This window comes from Guillardia theta (assembly GCF_000315625.1).
Source record: "Guillardia theta CCMP2712 unplaced genomic scaffold GUITHscaffold_147, whole genome shotgun sequence".
Classification (NCBI taxonomy): Eukaryota; class Cryptophyceae; order Pyrenomonadales; family Geminigeraceae; genus Guillardia; species Guillardia theta.
Genome location: NW_005434527.1, coordinates 38,077 through 61,079, shown reverse-complemented (window position 1 = coordinate 61,079; position 23,003 = coordinate 38,077). Strand labels below are relative to the sequence as shown.

At 48.0% G+C, this 23,003-nt stretch overlaps 9 protein-coding genes across 9 annotated transcripts; 3 read left to right on the top strand and 6 right to left on the bottom strand.

The window, feature by feature from the left end:
• Window positions 1–1,007: 1,007 nt before the first annotated feature.
• On the bottom strand, window positions 1,008–2,050 carry GUITHDRAFT_155762 (hypothetical protein). Its single transcript, XM_005821290.1, has 7 exons — window positions 1,983–2,050; window positions 1,849–1,932; window positions 1,650–1,805; window positions 1,544–1,600; window positions 1,447–1,497; window positions 1,314–1,398; window positions 1,008–1,264 (listed from the first exon to the last, which is right to left on the bottom strand). Exons 2-7 carry the CDS (start codon window positions 1,924–1,926, stop codon window positions 1,209–1,211), a joined length of 483 nt encoding a protein of 160 aa, XP_005821347.1. The 5' UTR covers window positions 1,927–1,932; window positions 1,983–2,050; the 3' UTR covers window positions 1,008–1,208.
• Window positions 2,051–4,684: 2,634 nt separating this feature from the next.
• GUITHDRAFT_155761 (hypothetical protein) lies at window positions 4,685–5,957 on the top strand. The gene is made up of 6 exons (XM_005821289.1): window positions 4,685–4,717; window positions 4,920–5,323; window positions 5,385–5,452; window positions 5,505–5,613; window positions 5,659–5,799; window positions 5,845–5,957. The coding sequence occupies exons 1-6, from the start codon at window positions 4,703–4,705 to the stop codon at window positions 5,900–5,902; spliced, it is 795 nt and encodes a 264-aa protein (XP_005821346.1). The 5' UTR covers window positions 4,685–4,702; the 3' UTR covers window positions 5,903–5,957.
• Window positions 5,958–6,101: 144 nt separating this feature from the next.
• On the bottom strand, window positions 6,102–6,687 carry GUITHDRAFT_147269 (hypothetical protein; the record flags this gene model as incomplete). Its single annotated transcript, XM_005821288.1, has 3 exons — window positions 6,102–6,409; window positions 6,489–6,603; window positions 6,661–6,687. The coding sequence occupies 3 exons, from the start codon at window positions 6,685–6,687 to the stop codon at window positions 6,102–6,104; spliced, it is 450 nt and encodes a 149-aa protein (XP_005821345.1).
• Window positions 6,688–7,901: 1,214 nt separating this feature from the next.
• Window positions 7,902–8,359, bottom strand: GUITHDRAFT_119450 (hypothetical protein; the record flags this gene model as incomplete). Its single annotated transcript, XM_005821287.1, has 3 exons — window positions 7,902–7,982; window positions 8,036–8,252; window positions 8,298–8,359. The coding sequence occupies 3 exons, from the start codon at window positions 8,357–8,359 to the stop codon at window positions 7,902–7,904; spliced, it is 360 nt and encodes a 119-aa protein (XP_005821344.1).
• A 2,021-nt stretch (window positions 8,360–10,380) lies between these two features.
• On the bottom strand, window positions 10,381–10,767 carry GUITHDRAFT_40624 (hypothetical protein; the record flags this gene model as incomplete). Its single annotated transcript, XM_005821286.1, has 1 exon — window positions 10,381–10,767. A coding segment is annotated over one exon (387 nt), but the record flags the coding sequence as incomplete, so codon positions are not given.
• Window positions 10,768–11,128: 361 nt separating this feature from the next.
• GUITHDRAFT_119449 (hypothetical protein) lies at window positions 11,129–15,189 on the top strand (the record flags this gene model as incomplete). Its single annotated transcript, XM_005821285.1, has 10 exons — window positions 11,129–11,520; window positions 11,651–11,718; window positions 11,763–11,809; window positions 11,854–11,928; window positions 11,976–12,049; window positions 12,100–12,197; window positions 12,252–12,346; window positions 12,403–12,521; window positions 12,568–15,009; window positions 15,054–15,189. 10 exons carry the CDS (start codon window positions 11,129–11,131, stop codon window positions 15,187–15,189), a joined length of 3,546 nt encoding a protein of 1,181 aa, XP_005821342.1.
• A 256-nt stretch (window positions 15,190–15,445) lies between these two features.
• Window positions 15,446–16,577, bottom strand: GUITHDRAFT_119448 (hypothetical protein; the record flags this gene model as incomplete). The annotated part of the gene is made up of 6 exons (XM_005821284.1): window positions 15,446–15,583; window positions 15,625–15,708; window positions 15,758–16,046; window positions 16,091–16,173; window positions 16,235–16,299; window positions 16,346–16,577. The coding sequence occupies 6 exons, from the start codon at window positions 16,575–16,577 to the stop codon at window positions 15,446–15,448; spliced, it is 891 nt and encodes a 296-aa protein (XP_005821341.1).
• Window positions 16,578–17,187: 610 nt separating this feature from the next.
• Window positions 17,188–18,818, bottom strand: GUITHDRAFT_155759 (hypothetical protein). The gene is made up of 3 exons (XM_005821283.1): window positions 18,719–18,818; window positions 18,325–18,669; window positions 17,188–18,277 (listed from the first exon to the last, which is right to left on the bottom strand). The coding sequence occupies exons 1-3, from the start codon at window positions 18,801–18,803 to the stop codon at window positions 17,370–17,372; spliced, it is 1,338 nt and encodes a 445-aa protein (XP_005821340.1). The 5' UTR covers window positions 18,804–18,818; the 3' UTR covers window positions 17,188–17,369.
• Window positions 18,819–19,481: 663 nt separating this feature from the next.
• On the top strand, window positions 19,482–22,212 carry GUITHDRAFT_98097 (hypothetical protein). Its single transcript, XM_005821282.1, has 7 exons — window positions 19,482–21,192; window positions 21,327–21,526; window positions 21,573–21,629; window positions 21,677–21,781; window positions 21,823–21,887; window positions 21,936–22,003; window positions 22,086–22,212. The coding sequence occupies exons 1-7, from the start codon at window positions 19,552–19,554 to the stop codon at window positions 22,143–22,145; spliced, it is 2,196 nt and encodes a 731-aa protein (XP_005821339.1). The 5' UTR covers window positions 19,482–19,551; the 3' UTR covers window positions 22,146–22,212.
• The last annotated feature ends 791 nt before the right edge of the window (window positions 22,213–23,003 follow it).

Sequence of the window (23,003 nt, the reverse complement as noted above, 5' to 3'; positions counted from 1 at the left end):
TTCCTCTTCCTCTTCCTCATCTCCTGCTTTCCTACCACTCTTCCCTTCCTCCTCCTCCTCTTACCTCCCCTCTCTTGCTCTCCTACCACTCTCCCCATCCTCCTCCTATCGCCCTCTCCTTTCCCTCTCCTCTCCTCCCCCTCTCCCCATCATCCTCCTCTCCTCCCCCTCTCCCCATCCTCATCTCCTCATCCCACCTGCATCCCCTCACCTCATCCTATCCTTTACTCCTTCCATATCCTCACCTGCCTTGTGTCTCCACCTCCTACCCTACCCTTCCCTACCCTATCCTCCATCCTATCAAATGTTTGCCAGCCATTTGCTTACCTGCCATCGTGTTTTTCCCAATTCAGAAAGTCTTGATTTTTTGCTTGTGCCAGGGCTTGCGATGGGTCTTGAGTATTCAAAGACTGAAACGACTTCCGAACTGGAAAGGGAAGATGAGACGACAATGCAAGACTGCGGCATTGGTGTTGAACTAGAACGTGGCGATGGTGGTGGATGGTATGTAGCGGGAATTCGACCCGGGGGGCCTGCGCACGCTGCAAGACAGATTCGTGTTGGGGATGAGCTCCTCTCTGTAGATTGGAATTCAGTGACGGTAATGTTGTAGCATGTCATGATAACTGTCGTTGATGGCGTGTAGGGTTGCGATGAATTTTCAGTTCATAGGATGATCTACGGTAAGCCAGGAACCGCAGTCACCCTCGAACTTGAGACCGTCGATGGTTCCCTAGAGCATGTTACAGTAATACGTGTCCGGTGGTCAGAAAACAATGCTGAGCCGAAGCGAGTGAAAGAGAAGGTCTGAACAATCCAGCTTGGATCTCAGATTCATTGACACACTTGCAGGACTATTCCGACATCACATGTTGTGGCTCCTTTAGGCGTTGTGCTGAGTCTAACAAAGGAAGAACCATGGTCCCTCTGACGAATCGTACTAAGTACTTCTGATTCAATGCGGCAAGAACATGTAACCACGCTGGGAAGTGTGATGCCTTCGGAAACGCTGGTTTTCAATGTATTATAGTGTAGAGTGGGTGAAAACGGTTACCAAGACAGCTTCAGCATGATTCGACATGCAATAGGAACGTAGTGATATGTAGAAACTAGTAAAACGATGAAGAAAATCTGAATTGCTGTATTTTGTTTTCCATCTTATCGAACATTTCGTCATACCATGCCTGAGAGGATTTTCAAACAAGCAATCAGTCCGAATCTCCTCCCCCTCCCCCTCCATCTTCATTCTCAGCAGCTTCTTCGCCTTTATAGGAAATATCAGTTTTGCAAAAAACAAAGCAAGCTAAAAATACCTTCATCCTTGGCTCCCTTCTTAGGGTCGTAATCCAGAACATCTCTAATACCCTTTGCTACAATAGACAGTGGTCCAGATGACCCCTGTGACGAAAAATACTTATTTCATGATAAAAAGCGCAGTGGATTTACCTTGGCTTTGCTTCCTTTCTTACCCGCCTTCGCCTTCGCTCTCGCTTTCTCCTGCGAAGTGGGACATGAGACGTGAGAAAAGGCGGGAAAGTGTCACCTTCTTCTTCTTCAACATCTCAGCTTCTTCATCATCGCTGTCGAAGTCATCATCTCCCTAAACCCATCGCTGTCATGCTTGAGTCCCTTCAATAAAGCAATATCACCTTCTGAGGCTTCTTCTTGTCGTCTTTCTTTTTGCCGAATCTTCCTGCCTTCATGATCGCATTGGCAAGGAACGGACAGTACAGTCGTAGCTTTGAAAGATCTCCTTCATCAACATCCTTAGCCTCCCTCTTGCGCTTTGCTCTCGCAGCCATCCCCTAAGACCAAATAAGTGCTAGAATCTTCTGTCATGAGGGCAACCTTTTTCTCTGCTTTTGGAGTAACAGGAACGAGTCGAACGTTGGATGCCTTTCGAGCATGGAAACAATTCTGGCACATTCTGACCTATTGAAATTAATACTTAGATCCAGAAAAAGCAGAAAATGATCGAAAACCTGTTCGTTCAATTCAAGCTCGGGCAAGGTAGCTTTGAAACTAGTACAATCCGAACAGAAAATCATTCCACAACACCTTATCAAAAAAAATGTAAAGCAGTTTTTTCGTTGAAAAATATCAAATAACCTGCAATGGTGTTTTCTTCGAAAGAAGCCGAAAGGCTTGAAACATGCTCTGCATTGAAATACAGCTGGCTCAGGCTCCCACAAAACTCCATATGCCATGCACTCGAAATCTTCAAAGCCATCGCGAGGTCCCTTATATTGTACCAGAGCAGGGTGGAAGTTGAGGGGATTCGCAGATAGTTGCTTAAAACTCTTTGCAAGATGCCTTTCTGCAATTGCACGGTCGCACACCGTGACTTCAGTCTTGTATCCGAGCTCAGGCAATTTGATTTTAGTCTTGCAGCATTTTCCACAGAAAACTTCTCCAGTGTAATGACATTGAACTTTCTGTGCATTGAAGAAGAGACTTTTTTGGCATCCTCTACAACGGCTGGCGCTGGCAATAGGCACCCACAGATATCTCTTTGCTTGCGCAAAATTTTCTTTCATCATAGCAATGTCAACCGCCAATACAAGCATGTTGTTATCGATATACCTCTTATCACCTGACATCACATCTGCTTTTCGTTTGAGGCTATGCTTACCCCAGCATCGTGCACTCCGGTCAAACGTTTGACACAAATTAGCACAGAGCTGAAATTGTTGGGAATGGTTATCAAAAACCAGAAGTGAGAACGGCACCCGTGCAGCTCGAGCTTCCTTACTATTGGATCCCGAGTGCAGATAGACTGCGATGTAGTTGGGATTCTTGTAACCATTGGGATACAAATCAAGAAACCACGGTAGTTCTCCGGTAACAAAGGAGGCACTTGAAATCTTTTGTCCCGTTTTCAATCTAGAAAATGTAGACTTGTAGTTCTGCACTTTCCAAACAAAACGATGGCGACCGTCTGACATAAGTCCCCAATCCTCAATATCATGAGCAATCTCCTTTACACTTGATATCTCTGCTCCGATGAGAATAGTATCGTTGACAGTATACTGACCAGCTTGAATCCCCCTTATTGATACAAAATTGTTTTTGCCCCAGCTATGAACTTCCTTCGTGAACAGCTTTGAAAACGTTGACTTTTCTATGGGCTCTTTGGTCGCAGGATTAAGCACAGAAAGAGTGAAAGTAACATGACAACTCCAATCAGCTGCGAGGTTTTCAGGATTTGCGACGTTCAAGTATAGAGAAGCATGCTCTGGCATCACATATCCCTTCGGATAAAAGTCCAACACCCATTTTGAACCTCCAGCCGATACAGAAGAGCTGGTGATTTTATCGCCCAAGGTAAATCTTGAGAGGGAGCCAACAATCCATTCAAAGCGAGTAGTATCGTTGTCTATGCTCTCTACATTGCAGACTTTGTTCACTGCTGATGGTATGACTTTCTTGCCTACGACACAACTGTCAACAAATCGAAATATCAAGTTGATAAGTCGCATATAGCTTACCTACACTAGCCACGGCACCAGAGATATTCTTCTTAATTTTTCTCATGGGGAGATTAGGTTTACCCTGCCAAAAGACGTCAGCTACAAAAACGGTTGACAGCAGAATGCATGAGACAAACAAAACGCAAGTTTACACAATCATGTCGAATGCAAGAGCAGGTAGTATTGTTTCAAATGGTCACATCGTCGACATTGAACTTCTATCGCCTGTGAACTGTCTTGCACATAGCATTTCTTCACCTCTACTCTACCTCTCCCTCTCCCTCTTATCCTCCCAACGTTCCCTAGCCACTAGCCGCGACAGCACAAAGTGCATCGTCACGGATGGATTGCAAGAAACAATACACCCTACCCCTGTGACTCCAGTACTACCGGACCGACCATAAGTACCCCAATTGTTATATTGAAAACCACCCCCACTCATTTCACCCTACCCGGATGGAAACAACTACAGAAAACAATGTCGAGCAAAACATCTATCAGAATATAGTTAAGTAAATTACTGTTGTTGTGTCGATCTTCTTATTCTACTGTAGAACCGTGAACATGGAGGGTCACGGGAGGTAGGACGGGCCCGCCGGTTAGCCTAGCCTGTGACTCGGCCGGGCGTAGCCTCGCCGAACTCCGGCCCGGCCCTGTACCGTACCACCGGGTCACGGTCCTTCGCTGCTTGGCACTGCCAGCTGGGCAATAATGATCCGATCGGACGGGGGTTGCGCCCGCGGCCGTGTTCAACGGTTATCGGAGGCCCGTTGAGGCTCACGGTTCTGGCAGGACTCCGGGACTCCCGGAGTCTCGCGCCGGTCGGAACTTAGGGGCAGGCTCGGAAATGTTCTCTCTTCTCTCTCCTGATTGTCCACGTACTCGGATTTCATTAACTTAACTTGTGACTTTGCATGCCATGATTAGCCGCTGTCACATTGTCGGACCGGCGTTAAAGTAAAGAAAGCCTCGATCTCGAAGGGTCAGTGGGGCCGGCGGACTTAGAAGTATGCCATAACGTGACAGAATGATCTTGCCGTGAGCCCCCGCCCACGGGCCCAGCCCGGCGGCCGCCGGGTACGGTACTACCGCGGGCCGGTACTACAAGATGCTCCGGCGCGGCGCGGCCAGGCTGGCACTGAGTGGCGTCGCCAGTTTACTCAAAGTTTTAAGTTTTAACTGAACTCAGCCAGTAGAGCATTATCCTGAAGGATACATGTGATCAAACCATAATGGCGGCCGACTCGGTAGGTCTCTATCCCTGCACACGAAAGTAGAAGGAGGCCTAGGAACATGAGAAACATGCAGGATATGAACCGAAAACAATAGAAGATGCAGGATATGAACCGAAAACAATAGAAGATGCAGGATATGAACCGAGAACAATAGAAGAAGATAGAAAGAATTTTATCTCCGTTGTCATTGTATTGGCATGATCAAAGGTTGCAGGATCACCTCGAGGAAATACCGGAAGAAGTTGCAATGTTGGTCTCCATGCTTGGCAATGAGCATCATGCCTACTGGAGCAACACGTACATTAAGGAGTTAAACGAGCTTTCACAGGCTATGGCCGATGGGAACCCTGATCCGATGGAAAAGTTGTTTGTATGGTTCGGGAAAATGAACATGGTATACACAGCAAACGTCATTCAAGGAGCTGATCTCAACATAAGACATGATGCAGCTATTTTGGATGTTGGGTGTGGAAACGGTTTCTTTTGCGAAGTCCTGCATGCACTGGGATTCACAAATATCGTTGGGTTGGACTATTCCATGGAGGCGATAAATCTTGCGAATGAGGTACAGTCGTACTTTAGGAAACAAAAATCTGATTTACAATCCTGGGGAACACGGTAAGATTTGCTGAAAGGACTTTTACTCACGTGAACAAATCATGAGCTTTTGATTGGTAAGGTACGTATGTGATGATGTTTTGAACACAAGTTTGGAGAAAGAAAGCTTCCGTCTAATCCATGACAGTGGTAAGTTTGAGGTGATCTCACTGTTTGTTTGAGTTACTTGTCATTTGCAAAGGAACTCTTGATAGCATTGCCATGACTGTTCCTGATCGAGGGGCTCGAGGAACATTAGGAGGCTTACATGGACAGCGCTCAGATTCTCAAGATGAAACAGGATTAGAATCGTATTTTTTCGTGACAAACATTTGTGTGATAATGACTGGATGCAGTTCAGGAGCGATCGGATACTTTCGTAACATTGCTGCACTACTAGAACCTGGAGGCTTCCTTCTACTGAAAACCTGCAATCACTCGCTGGACGAGATTCAGCAACTCGCGTCTTCATCTTCTTGTGGCCTTGCAATGTGCAATTTTCAAGAAGGGTGGTTGGATGTTCTAATGTAGCAGCAGGTCCAAGGACTTATCCGAAGATTTCGACAGTGGTCTCAAGGTCGTAATCATGAAGAAAGTTAACGCACAACGCATTTCTTGTGGTTGATATCAGCCAACATCTCAAAATCATATTTAAGCCAATATCGATAAAAAAAATCTAAAGCTCCGAACCAGGTATCTTGCTTGAATCGCACTCACAAAACTAGGAGACTGAACCCAACATGCAAATCATTCCAGCCTGTTGTAGTTGTATTCCTTGAGGTTGTGTCAAAAAGGCAAATCAGTTCATGGCATACTGCCGATTCCAAGATTTTGCCATATCAAGAGCTTCTTTTTCATTGCGTTTCCAATGTTCTGCGGCCTCGTTGTTGAGAGGATCATCTGGGTTCGGAGCTGACATAAGTGCTTGAATGCTGATAAGAACCGTTCGGATCTGCAAAGCAGGGCTCCACTTATCCTTGAGGATATCAAGGCAGATCCTTCCCAGACGGTCTACATTGGGATGATAAATCTTTGTGAGAAATCTCACTTTCGGAGGAGTCATTGGATATTCCTCCGGCAAGAAGAGCTCTAATTTGTAAACTCCACCTGATTCAGCCGTTACATTTTGATTGTCGATAAAGATGGGAGAAATGATCAATCATTAATATTACAACACAAATCGCACCATCATAAGCAGAGTCTTGCGGTCCTGCGATGATAACATTGAAATATCTCAAGTTATCTTCATGGGGAGTGGCGCTAATTCCTGGATCTGGCTTCTGAAGCATGCGTTGAGTTTCCTGGAAATTCATCGTCGTTCAATAAATCCTCAAGTTGAAGAATCAGAATCAACATACCTTTTGTATCCTGCTAGATACTGCCATTTTATAAATCGAAGTAGTTGAAGATGAAATCCAATCTGTGCCACACGCAATTCCTACCAAACTGGTCAAAATTGTTTGTGCAGAAACAAGAATATGCGTTTTCAACAAAAATCACCACTAATTGTGCTTCATTTCAATATAAATGGTCAGACATGGAAAAGAATGCAGATATATTCCCTAACTCTTCAGACACATCGCTGTCAAGTTAAGTTGCAGCAAGTGTTCAGTAGCCAGCGTTTTAAAATTACGCGTCTGAAGGATTCCTTGATAAAGTCACAAAACGCCATGATCACGCATAATCTTTCATAAAATGAGTTATTTCAACCTATGGTCCTTTCGTCAATTAGGTGAATACACAGCAATACAGCGGACTGATGGATATGGACTAGTTGTAACGCTGTCAAGTTTTCAATAGCAAAAAGCCTGGGTCCTTCAACTCCAGTTCGACCCTCTTCACCAAGATCTTTGATTTCATATCTTACTGTTCTTGTGCTCACGATCACTATCATTGTCAACCCCTTCCCCACCATAGCTGTCGCCTCTCCTCGCCATCTTCTGGAAGGGCCACATATTTGACGCACGCGGCACAGCTCCTGAGGCGGGCATAGAATATCGCTTCACAACTGCCCGAGCACCCCCTGAGGTGATGGTAAACTCCAATGGGGTGCTCCCGAAGGTGAATACTACCCACCTGTAGGAAATTACATATTAGCTCAGATAGGAAATCTGCGAGGTAGGTAAGGCATGTTTGACTGGGGCTCGGAGGTCGCTGTCTGGTCGCACCCAGCCGCTGACACACCGTCGGCGGTCAAGTCAGTGTCGGGCCTGAGTCACCGATCGGGCCGATAGTCACTCCCGGAGTCCCCGCATCTTCCTTTACTCAACTTGGCAAAGCATCATGCGGCATACTGGGTCGCCAGGGCCCGGCCGTACTGAGCCCGCCGGGCAGTGCTTCACCGCTCAGCGGCTGCCCGATCATGGCACCACTGAGTTTTTTTGCCTGGCACGTTACTCAAACCGTGACGGGGCCCGGCGGGTAGTCGTGCTACTAGGCTATCACAAGTTTCGATTCACTAACATGCGGTATGATATGATCGGATGCCGTAACTCAGCTACCAGCTCTCAACCCTCAGTCGCTTGGTCTTGAGTTCATGTGTCCACTGCTCCAGGCTGCGCGGGTCTCGTATCCGCTCGGCCGCCACCTGCTAGCACTTTTAACCACCACGAGGTGCTCTGCTCGCCTGATGCCTTGATGAAAGCTTCCTCGACAGCTCTTGGCATAGCCCCAGCAGATCCTGCGACGTAAATAACAGCTCCCCGCCTGCGATGATCTGAGCTCAAGGCTGACAAAATCGAGAAACGACGTCAGAGCGTCCCAGATTTCATCTGAGAACAGAGCAATCTTGTGTTGGACATACTCCTTTTGCTTCCCGTCGCGAGAGAATCTGTGAAATATATTAGTAAACTTCCGCGGCTGGGAAACAGTATACGCAAGCTTCAGCACGGCATCATGGTCATTGCTGAAGAGCTCTTCCCAATCTTTTTCGTACATGTAATCTGCCTTTCTGCAAGGCAATGCATCAGTGGCTCGATCCTAAAAAAGCATTCACCTGTAGCGAAAGCCAACAATGGCGAGCACAGAGCAAACGGGAAGGCTCTGTTCTTTCATCATCTTCCGCTCCCACAAGATTCCCCTGAAGCTGTCAACAGGCTTGTGTCAACATTCAAGTCTCCTCTGAATGCTTCCTCTGCTGCAGACTCACGGTGCGATCCCAGATCCAGCAGCAATCACAATTGCTGGTTTGAAGAAATTGAACGCCAGGCCGCAACCAAAATCAGGAAAGATGGCAGCAGGGAGACAGTCAAATCGCTCCTGACAAGATGGGATCAGATCATCTGTCAGTGAATGTATGTGACTACATGTACCAGACCAGACACGTAGCTTGAGCACACACCCTTCTTCAGACTCCGTCCAAGAGGTGATCGATACTCGACAACAACAATACAGAAATGTAGCTCTTGACTGATTAACAAAACAATGAGTGAGATCTCAAAAAATGCTGTGCTTGCCTGTGAGCTAATGGCGAAGATGCAATCGAATACGCTCGCGGTTGAAGCCGGGGAAGTATTGCAAGAAGATGACTGAAATCTGACGTACCGTTATGGCAGCACTATGGCAGTCCCATGGGGAAATCTTAAGGAAGTACCCGCTTTACAGAGAGAAGGGAAATCTTCAAGAACATTGAGGATAGTCCTTTTCGTCTTTTCACAGTATTCGATTCTGTCTTCCACGCCTTCCTGCTTCACATTAGAATCTTGAAGATAACACAAGGTGTTGGCTGACCGTGCTAGCAAAGTAAGCGAGTCTTTCGGCCTCTTCGGCGTCATCAGCAAAATAGGACAGTAGATGCAGGAGATAGGGCTGCGGCCGCCCCTCAAGATCCTTCAGGAACTTAGTGCTTGTGAACAAAGGAGATAAAGGCTACAAGCTGTGAAGAAACGATTTCTCGCACTGTACAAGGAAGACGGAAATTCAAGCGGTTGAGCAAGAAATCAAAGGAAGAGTTGGATACATTGATGCTATCAATGATTGTGTTGCCTGCTGCAAGTTCAGCATCCAATTCGCGTGAGCCTTCAGACACCATTCAGGCGGAGCAAACGTAAGAAGCGTTCAGTGCAACATGGCCGATTCCTTGGCATGATAAGCGCAACATTTCCAGCTTTGTACCTGTATTCTTCCATTGTTGTTAGAATAAGATCTGGCACTGATCGAACGGACCATTTGGGAGTTTCAGTTCAACGTGTCTAACGTCGTTGACATCGAAATCCCTTCCTTTTGTAAGCGTGCTGACAAATTTGACAGTCGCTGGAAGCCGGGAAAAGAATCAAAGAGCATCAGATGTAGTGTAAAATTCCTTTCAAAAGACCTTTCAAGATAGATTCTCTGATGCCTGGTATATGGTTCGAAATCGATTCAGAGTCCCACATGTGTTGAGTTCTGTTCTCTCCACAATCTCCAGCCCTCAGGTCATCATTCAGTGACCTCTCATATCTATCTCCTGGTTCTTGGAAGCACATCAACCTCTGTAAGGATAGCTCTCCAAGTGTTATGTTCTCTTCCAATGCTCTCAGCTCGTCTCTGCTGACAAGGATAGATCCATTTCCGCACACAAACGGCGGATTCACTTGAAAGCGTCTGGTCAAACTCTCTCTGATCTCCTGATCGAGAGACGTATCAAAATAGGAAAAACTCAATCCTGCCAGTCGCAGCAAAGAAAATGCTGGAACTTGCTCAGACCGTCAACGCAAGCGGACAGAAATTTCACCGTTCTTTGTTCCACTGCACATTTGTTTGGAGAGTGGGTTGCCATTGGCAAAGAGAACGATTTGTGAGCACAAAGAAAGCGAATGGACAGTTTCTTCCTGTGCCTATTTCAAAACTTATACTTCATCCATGAATTACTCACATAATCTGAAAAATCCATGGGTTTGCGCTTTACAGATGCTCCATCTCTGCTGCCAAGAAAATATTTCATAGCCTGATGAGTGTGCAGGTATTTGTCCATATGATCAGAATGGAGGAGCTTCAGCTTCGAAGCGATTCGATCCGTCCATTCAGATAGTCCTGTTAAGAAAAGTTTCAAAACAAATTTGAGAACAGCACATGCCATGACCTTGCGCGACACCCAAGGGGGATTGCTCATCACCCAACACTACATCACACAATCGCTTGGCACCCAGAGCTTGGAGGCGAATATCAAGTCTTCTGGCTACCGCGTTAAACTTGGGGTATGAGGAATCTCCACAACCGTACACAGCATAACTGAGATTTGCAAGGCACGCTTGGTCAAGGTCCCGCTTTCGCAAGGTCATCCAAAACCGTCTCATGGTCAACGGAGCCTCACCATCTCCGGTAGTTGACACGACAAAGACAGCAGCTTCTGCCTGCTGCAAACTTTGAAGCGAGCATTCACTCAAGCTCTTGCATATTGGAGCTGCACCAGCAAGCGCAAGCCTGGATGACCCATGAACAGCCATCTCTTCTGCTGTTCCTGTCTGAGAACCGTATAGAACCAGGAGCCGCCTTCCCTGCGCCATGTCTCCTCCTGCCACGCTCCCTGCCACCGCCGCCATGAGCATCCGCCACACCCACAGGCGTCGCATGGAGCGCATTCCTGCGCCTCAGAGCTGCATTCGCTGATCGAAATTTGGGTTGGATTTCAAAATTTAAAAGGAAATATGGCGGGGAAAAGCCCTTCCATGCGTGAGTGAGGGAGGATGGGAGGATGGGAGATGCTCCTGCTAGTCAGCATGTGCGTGACAACTAGCGGAAGACTCGACGCACTGGAGGATGAAGACATGCACATAAAGATGAACGAGAGGCCCCCGTCAAGCGGAGGCGAAGGGGTCCCTCGTGCATTGATCCACTGAGATCCCTGTGATGAAGAGCGCAGGACTCGTCCAGGTCTTGATCTGTGTCGTCGTTATGCTCCTCCCTGTCGATCCACTCTACTCTCCCATGCGAAGCTCCTTTGTGTCGAGCCATCCCTCCACGTCATGCCCGTGCAAGTGGGACATCGCTAAGCTAATTGAGGACGCAAGAGTTTTCAGTTCAGTAGATGCGCAGCTAGTATCAGCGAATGCCGTCTCGCGTCTCAAGCCTCAAGGGTTTGGCTGCAGCACTCTGAGAGGAGGATCGGAAACACCTCCCTTTCTCCTTCAAAAGACCTGCAAGTTCCTTGAGGATGACGAGACTGAAGAGCTCAAAGGTGCCGACGCTCAGGTCTTGCAACATCAGACCGGCTTTCTTAAACAAGACAACGTTTTGAAAGGGTAATCCCGCTCGCCCTCGTTCACCCTCGCCCTCTCCCATCCTCTCCCTCCCTCCCTCCCTCCCTCCCTCCCTCCCTCCCTCCCTCCCTCCCTCCCTCCCCATGCATGTATGTATTCTGAGTGCTTCCAGATCGTCGGAATCGGTAAGGATACTGAAAAGCAGTGCTAAGGCAACACAGAAACAACCGTTAATCAGAGGTCTCTTCGCATTTTCAAACACTACAATACTGATTTCTGTGCAGCAGCCAAGTTCTCGGAGTCAACCAAAGAGGATACGAATGCCTTGAATGTGCTCTCCATTTTCCAGTTCGAATCGACCTTGATTGGTTGCAGGGTGTTCAGTTGTGGGAGTCAAGGGTGCAGAACATTGAAACTTCGTTAGCTGAGCGAAATGTTGACTGGGCTATGGTTTGTATTTGGCGAGGAAATTCGTTTTTGATTCAGGAGTTTCGCAGAGAGTGAAGGCAATACAAGAAATTCCGAAAGTGCTCAAAGAGATTGAAACAGGGCAGCTTCCCGGCGGTGTGAGGTCAAATATCCCGTGAGCAAGCAAAATAGTTGGTGTGACCCGTGATACAGTGTTCAACACACTCCTGTGAACTTGTTCTGCAAGTTCGTCCCGATGATATGTGAACAATTGCTAGACAAGAGGTCTAGTCTGGTCAAAGAAACCTGTGGTAAGTCGATTCTGTGTCTGTTTCTCTTTGGTTCGTTCTGATCACGATGAAAAGGTACAATCACTGCTTGTATTCAAAATATAGGAAAAGCTTTTGACTCATATCCATCTGTTCTCCTATCAAGTTTGCTCCAACTGACATACGTGACAGTGAGTTCTTGTGCACAACTCAAATCTACTGTCTTGTCTAAGCTCAAGTTTTGAAGGTCAAAGTGATCTCCTCGGCTTCATGGGATTGTATTCATTCCATAGCTGATTACTTGAACCTTGCCAATGTCTTGATCGAACTGGATCGGGGGTTTCAAGATTTGCATCTCCCTCTCAGGTAAAAAGACTCAAAGGAGGTTTGTCTCATCTCACGGGGTTGTAAGGCATTGCTGCGCGAGTGTCCTTATCCAAACGCTTAGAAATCGAAGTGACAAGGAGCTGACTGCTCACATTGAGAATATCTCTCGTCTGGTCGTCAAGGCCTTGAATGATCCTTCAGTTGCTGTGCGCAGTTGCGGGAAACAAGCTGTCTCTCAGGTCGCTGAAAAATTCCCCGAACATGCGCGGGAGATTGTGAAACAGACTTCGGCAAATATGAGGAATCATCTCCTCAAGACATTGAAGTTGGAAGATTTCAACAAAAATCAAAAATCAAGGCCTGAAGATCACGATTTCCATTCGTTCCGCAGAAGGTTTTTGCAGAAGGATTCATCCTCTGCAGGTGAAGAGAGCGCAACAGCCAACAGCCTTCCGGAAAACGCTTGTTTGAACACAGACACGCCTCACACGAGCTTCCTGACAAGTCCTCCCAGAAGGGTTCCAGTTGACAAGCCTCAAGATCAGTCAGAATTTGAGAAATGGATGCTCACTCCCACGTTCAGGTTTCTCAAGACGCCGGTAAGGAAGATAAGAGAATCGCTGGAACCCAAGAAGGACCTCCAAAGCTCCCAGAAAGGAAAGTTGAATCGTCCTTGCTCAGCTCCCTCCGAGAAGTCGTTTCGATCTGAACCACCACTTGATCACAGTCGCAAAATCAGCTTTGACGACATGGACTATGTTTTTAGCAGCGAGTCAGATAACGACGAGAGCATGGTTGGCTGCAATGATGTATCAAGCGTCGAACGGTGTGAGCAGAAGAGAGTAAACAGTTCAACAGCCTTGAGCTCTTCCGTTAGCCGAGAAGCGAAGAGCTTCCAGTTTGAAACGCATTGCAACAGGGAGACCTTGAAATCTCAAGTTCCGACGCCTGAGCTGAAGGGTATGATGATTGACTGGGAGACTGATACTCAGAAGATGGTCGTTGAAAGCGAAGACGATAAAAGTCTTGGTCCAGTACTTCGCGCACAAGATTCTCATTGCTCTGATCACCACTTAAAGGATCAGAAAGTCACACAGCGCAATTCCGAAATGACCAAAAGCCAGAGAGATATGGATACCAAGACGCTTGATGATATAGCAGCAGAACAAAATAATACTCCTTCTCTGGATGCCACAAAACAAAATTTGAAGAATAATGAGCCAACTATCTTGAATGCAAGTTCCACATGTGATGAATTTAAACAAGCGAATTTTGATTCAGTCGTCAAACCTATTTCAGTGGAGTCTCTTCTCCAAGCTTGCGATCGTTTTCTACTTGACAATGAGTTCGCTAAAGTTGTCTTTTCGCGGAATGTGACAACCCTACCTGTCAAGCGTTGCAATGATTGTTCTATCTTACAGGACAAATTGCAGCAGCAAATGTCTATCAACAACTTTCTCTTGGCCGCTCTACTCACTTGCAAGGTCATGTGCGTGAATTCTCCGAGAAAAGCTGAGGTGGTCGGGAATGAATCTCAAGTAAATGTCAATAAGAGTCCTGTAAGTAACGACGAGATGGAACAGGATCACGACCAAGCAGACAAGCGCGATTCAGAAGCAGCATGCAATTATGAGCAAGACAGATTTCGAAGAATCGAGCAGAACAAGAAAGCATTGGAAGAGCTCGGACTGACTGTCAAGCCCACGCGCAGAGAGACTCGCGAAGATTTGTCATCTTTGGAGAAGGAAACATCGACATGGGAGAGTGAGGATGAATGGAAGATGACGAATGACAACTTGCAACTTGAGAGTGACGACATGACGCCCTCAAGTTCCGTCTCGAGGGTGAGAAAGTCTCAGGCAGTGCAGTCATTTTCCGGGCAGTCAACAAAATATAAGTCCAACCATGCCGGCGAAGATGTTGTCGAGAGGCCTAGTCGACTGCGGAGCTTGAGCTGCCATCCACGTAAGGTGGATCCCAAGCAGCCAGGGCTTTCAAGATTGGAGCAATTCAGAGCCGAGATGGTCCGCGCGGTCTACGAGAGCGAAGGAACTTCGGCTGCGGAAGAACTGATGGGAAGCTCGCTCCCTTCCGTGGTGACCGACGCATTTGCAGACGCAGGTTGGAAGAGCGCGGAACATGCGCAAGCAAACTCAGCGTTGTCGAAAGAAGAGCGGCAAGGCAGCTCGCTTTCCGATTGCACCTCACAAGCAAGCGACGTCATTGACCAGGAAGAAGAACGCAAACTCGAAAAGAAAAAGAAGAAGAAAACTTCTCGGTCCTTCCGGCATGGTCAGGCTTCAAGTGGGGGTGAAGTGCTCAGCAGGAGAAGACTGGAGAAAAAGAAAAGAAAAGAAAACATGCCAAGCCGGTCAAAGTCAAACAAGCTCCAGAGAACCGAACCAAGGGAGAATGGTGTCGGCGAGAAGGAGTCAGAGGCAAGTACTACAAGGTCCAGAACAAATACCTCTGCAATAATTGTGGGGGCTCGGGGCATGTCAAGAGAACCTGCTCTGCACCAAACAGGGTGAGATCTCATCTGGAACTGTTTGCAGCTTGACTCAACCCTAGGTTCTTGATGATTCGCTGGAAAGATTGGGGTGGCAAGTTACAGAGATCTCGAGAAGAGGAGGCACATGCGTGGAGAAATTTTACATTCCTCCCGATCGAGAAGTTCAGCTGCGAGGGATCGCGAAACTGGAGGTGAATGACTCTATACGACCACTACCTGCTGACTCAGGTTGCAGCAATATTTGAAAGACAGAGGTGAATCCTTAGAGCATATTGTAGATGTTAGCAGGCCACAAGGACGGGGGGCTCTCAAACAAACCGCCTGATAAGATGCCAAGCATCTGGCTAGCTACTGTAAAATAAGAATGTACAGGTTGGAGATGAGGTAAATGATTGGAATGGTATGTTATGAAACTGGAATGCCATGACTCTTCTCTCCTTCCTTCCACCTTTCATTCTGAATCATCGTATGTGACATTGAGCCTTCCTCCGGGGTCTGGAAAGTCAGGGATATCGGTAAGAGAAGGTGGTGACGATTCTTCAGGGTAGGACATGTCCAGCTCCTCGTTCTTTTTGTGCCAAGCCTCCTCCTGCTTGAGGTTAGAGAAGAAGAAGCGCAAGGATGCAATACATCAAAAAAGTTTCCAAAGTTATCTGGGTCTCTCTCGAAGTCTTCCATCAAACTCCTCGCTTTCTCCTCACTGGTAGCAAGCACCTGTCGGCATTGGGGTCAATCGCTGCGGGTGCCGAGCATGACCACTTACCGCCCCGCTGTGGCCTGTCAAAAGGAAAGTTCGCTCCTCTAGGGAGAAACTCTTGCCAGCAAGGAGGAAAAAATGCAAACTGAGACTGGAAGCGCTCCTAACTGACATGAAGTTGCCAGTGGCTGAAAGCATTCCTGTTTCCAGCTCTGATATTGGCGTCCTCGAGCCACCGAAATAGCCTGACCCTCCGAACCTCGGAATGAAGACGATAGCCGCATCCATGCGCGAGGGGATCAAAATGACATGCTCCTCTTCCCCGGGTGGCAAGTGACAGTCGAGTACTAGTATGCTAGTAGAGGTCACTCACGCGAATGAGGATCAAAGAGTTCTTACTCAGCGTCGTACGTAGAGACTGGGGAAGTCCGACCCATGTAAGAACCCATGAACAAGCGTATGCGCATGTCTCTTTCTTGTATCTGTTTAGTCCAATTCAGACATCAACAGGGTGTGGGGAAAGGGAAAGAGAAGGGGAAATACCATTGGCAACTGACAGGGCTCAAATATTTCAATTCTTGGAAACATCAATTGACTTCTATGAATTCCTGGAATAATCGATGAATCTGGATTTTAAACACGGCATTCATTTACCTGGATCGAACCACACGTACAAAATGTGCGTGAAGCTGCTCTCATCCTTGTCCTCATCATGAGCTTCCTCAGAATGTACGATGCCTCCGGCACTGTGCAGGCACAAAACGCCCCCGCTTTTTGCCGTTTCCTCTATGTCCCTTATGTTATCCCAGTGTTTGATGGAGTCTCCTCGCAGCAAGATCGTGGCAGTACATAGCCCAGCATGCGGATGCTTGCCCAGAGGCGGCATTTTTCCTGAAATGTTCTCAATAGCCTGAAAAGTACTGAAGGGAAGCAAAACCTCGTGGAAGCAATGCGTCTTCCAAGAACATGAAAGGGCCACAGACAGACACAGTATGCTGTACGCCTCTCCCATCTATGTCCGTGCTTCCCAGCGCACGCCTAGGACCAAATTCCTCGCTTCGTGGTCCTACGCCCGGCGGAGATATGGCTCGAATTACATCTTGCACATGCCGCGAAGAGACGGATTTCGTTTGAATAAGAGAGCAGAGAAAGACAAAGGAAACAAGAGGGAAGTTCATAGAGAGAGAGTGAAGGAGACGAATAGAGATACAGCAGCAAATAAGACATCGTTCATCATGTGCATGCCGCCTTGCTTTGCGGGAATGCTGGGCAACAGTCCTTTACTCAAAGTTAAGTTAAAAATCAGTACGAGCAACAGTAGTGGACGCTCGGCTACGGTTTACTCAAAGTTCAGACTTTGATCCTCATACCGGCCAGCACTACTGTAACATGCTGTTTCACATCGACTGTCGGACCGTACCGTAACTCACAGCAAATGTTCTTGCAACATCTAGGCCATGACACTCCGTCAAGCGTGATGGAGAGAAAAATAGGTCTGGAAGGAAACCTTAAAATTTTATCTAAAGTTTAGGGTTTTGCAGAGTTAGTCAAAACTTCCATACAACTATTCCAAATCAATGAAACTACACGCAAATGGTACAATACTATGTCGAGCTCTATTAGGAAAGATCTAGATGGAAACAAAATACAAAACTCTGTTAGTTAAGTGTTGGGAAATTTAGAATCCCTCCCCTTCCTCTTCCTCCTCAAATTCACCCTCCTCCTCGGCGGTGGCATCTTGGTACTGTTGGTACTCGGAGACAAGGTCATTCATGTTGGATTCGGCCTCGGTGAACTCCATTTCGTCCATACCTTCACCAGTGTACCAGTGAAGGAAGGCCTTGCGGCGGAACATACCCGTGAACTGTTCTGAGACACGCTTGAACATCTCCTGGATTGCAGTAGAGTTTCCAATAAAGTTCACAGCCATCTTCAAGCCCTTGGGTGGGATGTCGCAAACAGATGCCTTGATGTTGTTGGGGATCCACTCCACGAAGTAAGAGCTGTTCTTGTTCTGGACGTTGAGCATTTGCTCATCAACCTCCTTGGTAGACATACGACCACGGAACATAGCAGCAGCCGTGAGATAGCGACCATGCCTAGGATCGGCGGCGCACATCATGTTCTTGGCATCAAACATCTGCTGCGTCAACTCCGGTACAGTCAATGCCCGATATTGTTGTGATCCACGTGACGTCAAGGGAGCAAATCCCACCATGAAGAAGTGCAGACGGGGGAAAGGAACAATGTTCACAGCAAGCTTCCTCAGATCAGAGTTGAGCTGACCAGGAAATCGAAGGGAACAAGTGACCCCAGACATCACAGCCGACACAAGATGATTCAAATCTCCAAAAGTCGGCGTCGTGAGCTTCAAGGTCCTGAAGCAAATGTCGTACAAGGCTTCGTTGTCGATACAGAAACACTCGTCCGCATTTTCAACAAGCTGGTGGACAGAAAGGGTGGCATTGTAGGGCTCAACAACCGTATCAGACACCTTTGGTGAAGGAACAATTGAGAAAGTGAGCATGATTCTGTCAGGATACTCCTCACGGATCTTGGAGATGAGCAGTGTTCCCATACCGGCGCCTGGCAAAAGTTGGTTAAAATCGGACAGAGTACTTTCTTAAAGGCACCTGTTCCACCACCCAAAGAGTGAGAGATCTGGAATCCTTGCAAGCAGTCACAAGATTCCGCTTCCTTGCGGACCACGTCGAGAACTGAATCAATCAGCTCTGCACCTTCCGTGTAATGGCCCTTAGCCCAGTTGTTACCGGCACCAGTCTGACCAAACACGAAGTTGTCTGGACGAAAGATCTGTCCATAAGGTCCCGCACGTACCGAATCCATTGTGCCAGGTTCCAAATCCATGAGCACTGCACGGGGAACGTAACGACCGCCTGTGGCTTCGTTGAAGTACACGTTGATGCGCTCCAACTGCAGGTCGGAATCACCATGATAAGTTCCCGTGGGGTCAACACCTGCAGGAAACATGAGATACAAATCAAAAGAAACCAAGAATCAGCTCACCATGCTCATCTGAGATCACTTCCCAGAACTTGGCTCCGATTTGGTTGCCGCATTGTCCGCCCTGAATGTGGACGATCTCTCGCATCTTGTCTTCTTTCTCGCCGCGCTTTCGCGCGTTGTCCTTTTAATAATTCCCAGCCCGTTGCTACCCACCCTGGGATTCAAAAAAAGTAGTACCCCGTCATCCAACATTATCTCACATGACCCCAATATTCCCATAATCTTCCCAGGCATCACCCCGTACTACTCTTTACCCTACCCCTACAAAATTCAAATCAACCCCTCCGATCCTACCACCACCCCTCCCTCTGTTCTCCCCGAGTTTCCCCGCCCAACCGCGATACCAACCAACTGCCAACAATTCCACCCCTCCCCTATGAGAATTTTATTGCATTTGGGGGGTAAGAGTCCACTAAATTTCCAAATTTAGGATAAACATTTCATTGTGAAAGTAGCAGAGGATGGTGAGGGGTCGGTCCACCCTTTCCGTTTGAACGCAAGTAATCACCCACCCATGTTCATGAGTACGTTTTACAGTGAATCATACCGGTACTGGATGCTTGGGGAATAGAATTCAAATCTGGTCCCCTGCACTCTTTGCTCAAAGTTTTTAAGTTAAATGCGATCGAATCAAACCAGTTTGATTCTTTGAATAAATCAATTAAATACACGGTTGCGGGGCCTTGGATGAGGCCGGATCCGGGACTGGCACTACTGATGACCGTGGTGGACACTTGGGAGTAAAAAATAGCTTCAGCATGGCTGGAGATATGGTAGGGAACTAGTCTAGTAGTTGCTTGACGGCTTGAGGACAAAGGAGCATTGCAAGATCCATGATGTTTCCACATTCAAGAATATCACTGCTTGCACGATCTATGTGGTGTTCTACTTCTCTTCTGCCACTATCTTCAATGCAGAGGGTAACCGTCAGCTCTTCATCGAGGATCCTTCTCAATCACGTGAAGCAGCTTTATTCCACGTCCAACGTGGTTTCAAGACACCCGCACATCTCCAACATTTTTCAATCCCCTTCAGATCTGGAGAAGACCAAACATCTTAAGACCTCGGGAACGTTCAAAAACAAAAGTCACGAGAATCATCACCATGACGACCAAAACTGGTCATGTGATACATCAGGATCACGATTGGCAAGCTTGCTGGCAGCAGGGGCGTCTTCAGTGCTGTGCTTGCAGCTATCAGGACAGAGTAACGATGCGATTTGCGAACCAGGAACAGGTCTTCCAACAATGCAGGGAGGACACCAGCAGCAACCGGCTTCTTCACTCAGCGACGAGGAAGAGCCCGTTAGCTTCTATGACTTGTTCAGCATTCTCGATGGTGAATGGTTTTTCCTTGCGGCAGCCATAGCGGTCACGCTAACATTCACTCTCCTCAACCTGTATCTCCCTTCAGCGTTTTCTGGCGTCATGACAGCTTGTCGAGAAAAGTTACCCTTGAAAGCCCCTATTTACACATTCATGCTTCTTCAAGGAGCGATCATTCTGCTGGATGGAACAAGACACTTTCTCATGGCAACTCTGGCCGAACGCATTCGGCAGAAACTGAGGATCAAGCTGTATGCTGCCATGCTTCAACAGGAGATAGGTTTCTTTGATGCAAACAGCAAAGGCCAGCTCATGTCCATGATGGGCGAGGATGTGGTGAGAATGCAGCAGGCAGTGACTGACCAGATCACCAACACCTTGACATCGTTGACTACCATCGTATATGGAGCATACAAAGTCCTTTCTATCTCACCGTATGCGACTCTCTTGGTGGTCGCAGCTGTTCCAGTACTTTCGATTGCCTCAGTTGCAGCACAGGGAGCAAGTCGGAAGAAGGCGATTCGAGCACATGAAGCAGCTCGAGAAACAGCGGCAATCGCCTCTGAGGTTCTCAACAACGCCAGAACAGTTCAATCATTCTGTGCGGAAGGCAAGGAGAGCGAGAGGTATGAGGAGAGGATGATGCAACAGTACGTGATGGAGAACGAGTATCGTATCTTCACGGGAGGAGCGCATCTCTTCTTCAATGCTGTCAACCTCATGTTGTCTGCTGGCGGAATGTACTATGGCGGATCTCTTGTGGCGCAGGGAAGAATCACCCTGGAGAACATGATGCAGTTCATGCAGTACAGCTGGAAGATTGGGAACGCCCTTGGAAGTCTCATGCAGATACTCAACGAGCAGCAACGAGCTCTCGCGTCCGCCTCCAAGGTTTTTGGCACTCTTCGTCGTCAGCCTCTCATTGAACGAGGCAGAGGCAGCCAACCAAACAGTATCCATGGCACCCTCGAGCTGCAGAACGTCTTCTTCTCATACCCAACGAGACCTGATGTCACAGTGATAAGGGGACTCAACCTCACCCTCAATCCCGGCACCATTACAGCGCTCGTAGGAGGCAGCGGTAACGGCAAGTCCACCATTGCTGTTCTGCTCCAGCGATTCTACGATCCTGACTCCGGGCACATTAAGGTTGTCATTTCGCTAACATGTCCCGAATACCCGTTCCTCATGTGCTCTTCATTGCTTCCTTGTGTTCTTTTGGCTTCAGACTGTCCTCCACTCCCTCCCACCTCCCTTGTACTTGACCTCACACGCACGATTAGCTTGATGGTCGCGATCTCCGCCAACTCGACCTGGAGTGGCTTCGTAGCAAGTTGGCGACGGTAAGCCAGGAGCCGATGCTCTTTCATGGCTCTGTGGCGGACAATATTCGCTATGGCAAACCCCACGCCACTGATGAGGAGGTGATCCGAGCAGCTCGTGAGGCAAACGCGGAAGAATTCATCAACAAGCTTCCGCAGGGGTCTGCCATGCACTCTTCATTCTTCTGTTACTGACATCCTTGCTAGGTATGAGACTATGGTGAGTCAGGTCGGACTAAGTGCAGGGCAGAGGCAGCGTCTCAGGTCCGACAAAACGCGTGGCAGAGGAAGTGACTAATCTGACTTCCCAGTATCGCGCGAGCCATCCTGAAAGACCCGAAGATTCTCATACTCGATGAAGCTACAAGTCAGCTTGACGCGAGGAGTGAAGGAGCCGTGCAAGAGGCGCTCGACCGGTACCTGTCTCTTGGAGCAGGGAGGATGTGAGTGGCTACAGGCTGATGAAGGGAAGAACTGTCCTCGTGATCGCACATCGCCTGAGCACCATTAAGGACGCCACCTGTGAGAAGAGCATGAAGTTTGAATTTGTCGCCTCATTGTGATCTGCAGGTATCTGCGTCCTTGAAGATGGAGAGATTGTAGAGAAGGGAACCCATCAAGAGCTCATGAAGCTACAGGTAGAGAGAGAGAGAGAGAGAGAGCTCTTCCATATCGCATGTTGCCCGCACTCAGTGCTCTCTTCCTTATCGCATGTTGCAGGGCATGTACTCAGTCATGGCGAAACATCAGATGGCTGGAGCCAAAAGCATGGGAGCATGAGGAAAAGTAGGCCGAATCGCTGATTTCCCTGGCTTTCGTACCCTCGAATTAAATATGACCCCCAGTCTGCCTCGCGCCACTTCTTGAAGGAACAGTAGGCGGACGTCCACTCGTTGGCGATATGAAGGGTCTCTTGTGTTCGATCTCCTCGTCCTCTTCACGCGGATGCCCTAGCATCGACCCCTGTGACTCCCCTCCACCTTCCTCTTCCATGGCCACGTCCTCCTTGATGGCCGGCACGATGCCAGTAGGTGGGAGAGCATGATGTTCGTCTTTGCAGGACCTTATAACCACCTGCTGCGTTCCCTCCGGCTCCTCTGGAAGGACAACGAGGGAAGCAGAAGAAGCCTGAAGGCTAGCCGTCAAGACACCATGCACTCCACGGCTCCACCGTCTTTACCTTGGAGTAGTTGTCAGGCATGGGCGACCAGAGCATGGATTGCTTCCTCCGGTTCCATTGCCGATCGTTGGCAGTGGCTGCTGAGACGAGCCCTGAATGGAATTGTGGAGGTTGCAGGGACGGGAGGGTCTCAAAATTAACACTGGGAAGAAAGCAGCTCAGTGAGGGCTAGGAGAGTTTTCTGTTTACAACCTTGCGTAGAACCCGTCACTCTTCACATCACTCCAAATACCTTGAGGGTTCGTTGTATCCAAACGTTGTGCGGGATCTACAGAGAGAAGTTTGCGGACTAGAGCCTTTGCCTGCGATGGCATCAGGACAAGTTTGTCTGCATGAGACTTCAACCTCCTGCGGAAAGCCATCGTCGAAGAAGTCATCTTCGGGACCTGAGCAGTGAGAAATCTTGATCAAAGGGATGCGACAAGAGTTCAACCAAACACAAGAAGGACCTTCAGCAC

Bases quoted from the DNA above. Each gene is read 5' to 3' on its own strand.
- GUITHDRAFT_155761 (XM_005821289.1), top strand. The intron at 5,324-5,384 runs GTAAGATTTGCT...TTGATTGGTAAG, and splicing joins TTACAATCCTGGGGAACACG to GTACGTATGTGATGATGTTT. The intron at 5,614-5,658 runs GTATTTTTTCGT...GACTGGATGCAG, and splicing joins GATGAAACAGGATTAGAATC to TTCAGGAGCGATCGGATACT.
- GUITHDRAFT_98097 (XM_005821282.1), top strand. From the start codon at position 19,552: ATGATGTTTCCACATTCAAGAATATCACTGCTTGCACGATCTATGTGG. The intron at 21,782-21,822 runs GTACCTGTCTCT...GAGTGGCTACAG, and splicing joins GTGCAAGAGGCGCTCGACCG to GCTGATGAAGGGAAGAACTG. The intron at 22,004-22,085 runs GTAGAGAGAGAG...CGCATGTTGCAG, and splicing joins AAGAGCTCATGAAGCTACAG to GGCATGTACTCAGTCATGGC.
- GUITHDRAFT_155762 (XM_005821290.1), bottom strand. From the start codon at position 1,926: ATGTGCCAGAATTGTTTCCATGCTCGAAAGGCATCCAACGTTCGACTC. The intron at 1,806-1,848 runs GTTGCCCTCATG...ATTTGGTCTTAG, and splicing joins CTCCAAAAGCAGAGAAAAAG to GGGATGGCTGCGAGAGCAAA. The intron at 1,601-1,649 runs GTGATATTGCTT...CGATGGGTTTAG, and splicing joins ACAAGAAGAAGCCTCAGAAG to GGAGATGATGACTTCGACAG.
- GUITHDRAFT_155759 (XM_005821283.1), bottom strand. From the start codon at position 18,803: ATGCGAGAGATCGTCCACATTCAGGGCGGACAATGCGGCAACCAAATC. The intron at 18,670-18,718 runs GTGAGCTGATTC...TGTTTCCTGCAG, and splicing joins AGTGATCTCAGATGAGCATG to GTGTTGACCCCACGGGAACT. The intron at 18,278-18,324 runs GTGCCTTTAAGA...AACTTTTGCCAG, and splicing joins CTCTTTGGGTGGTGGAACAG to GCGCCGGTATGGGAACACTG.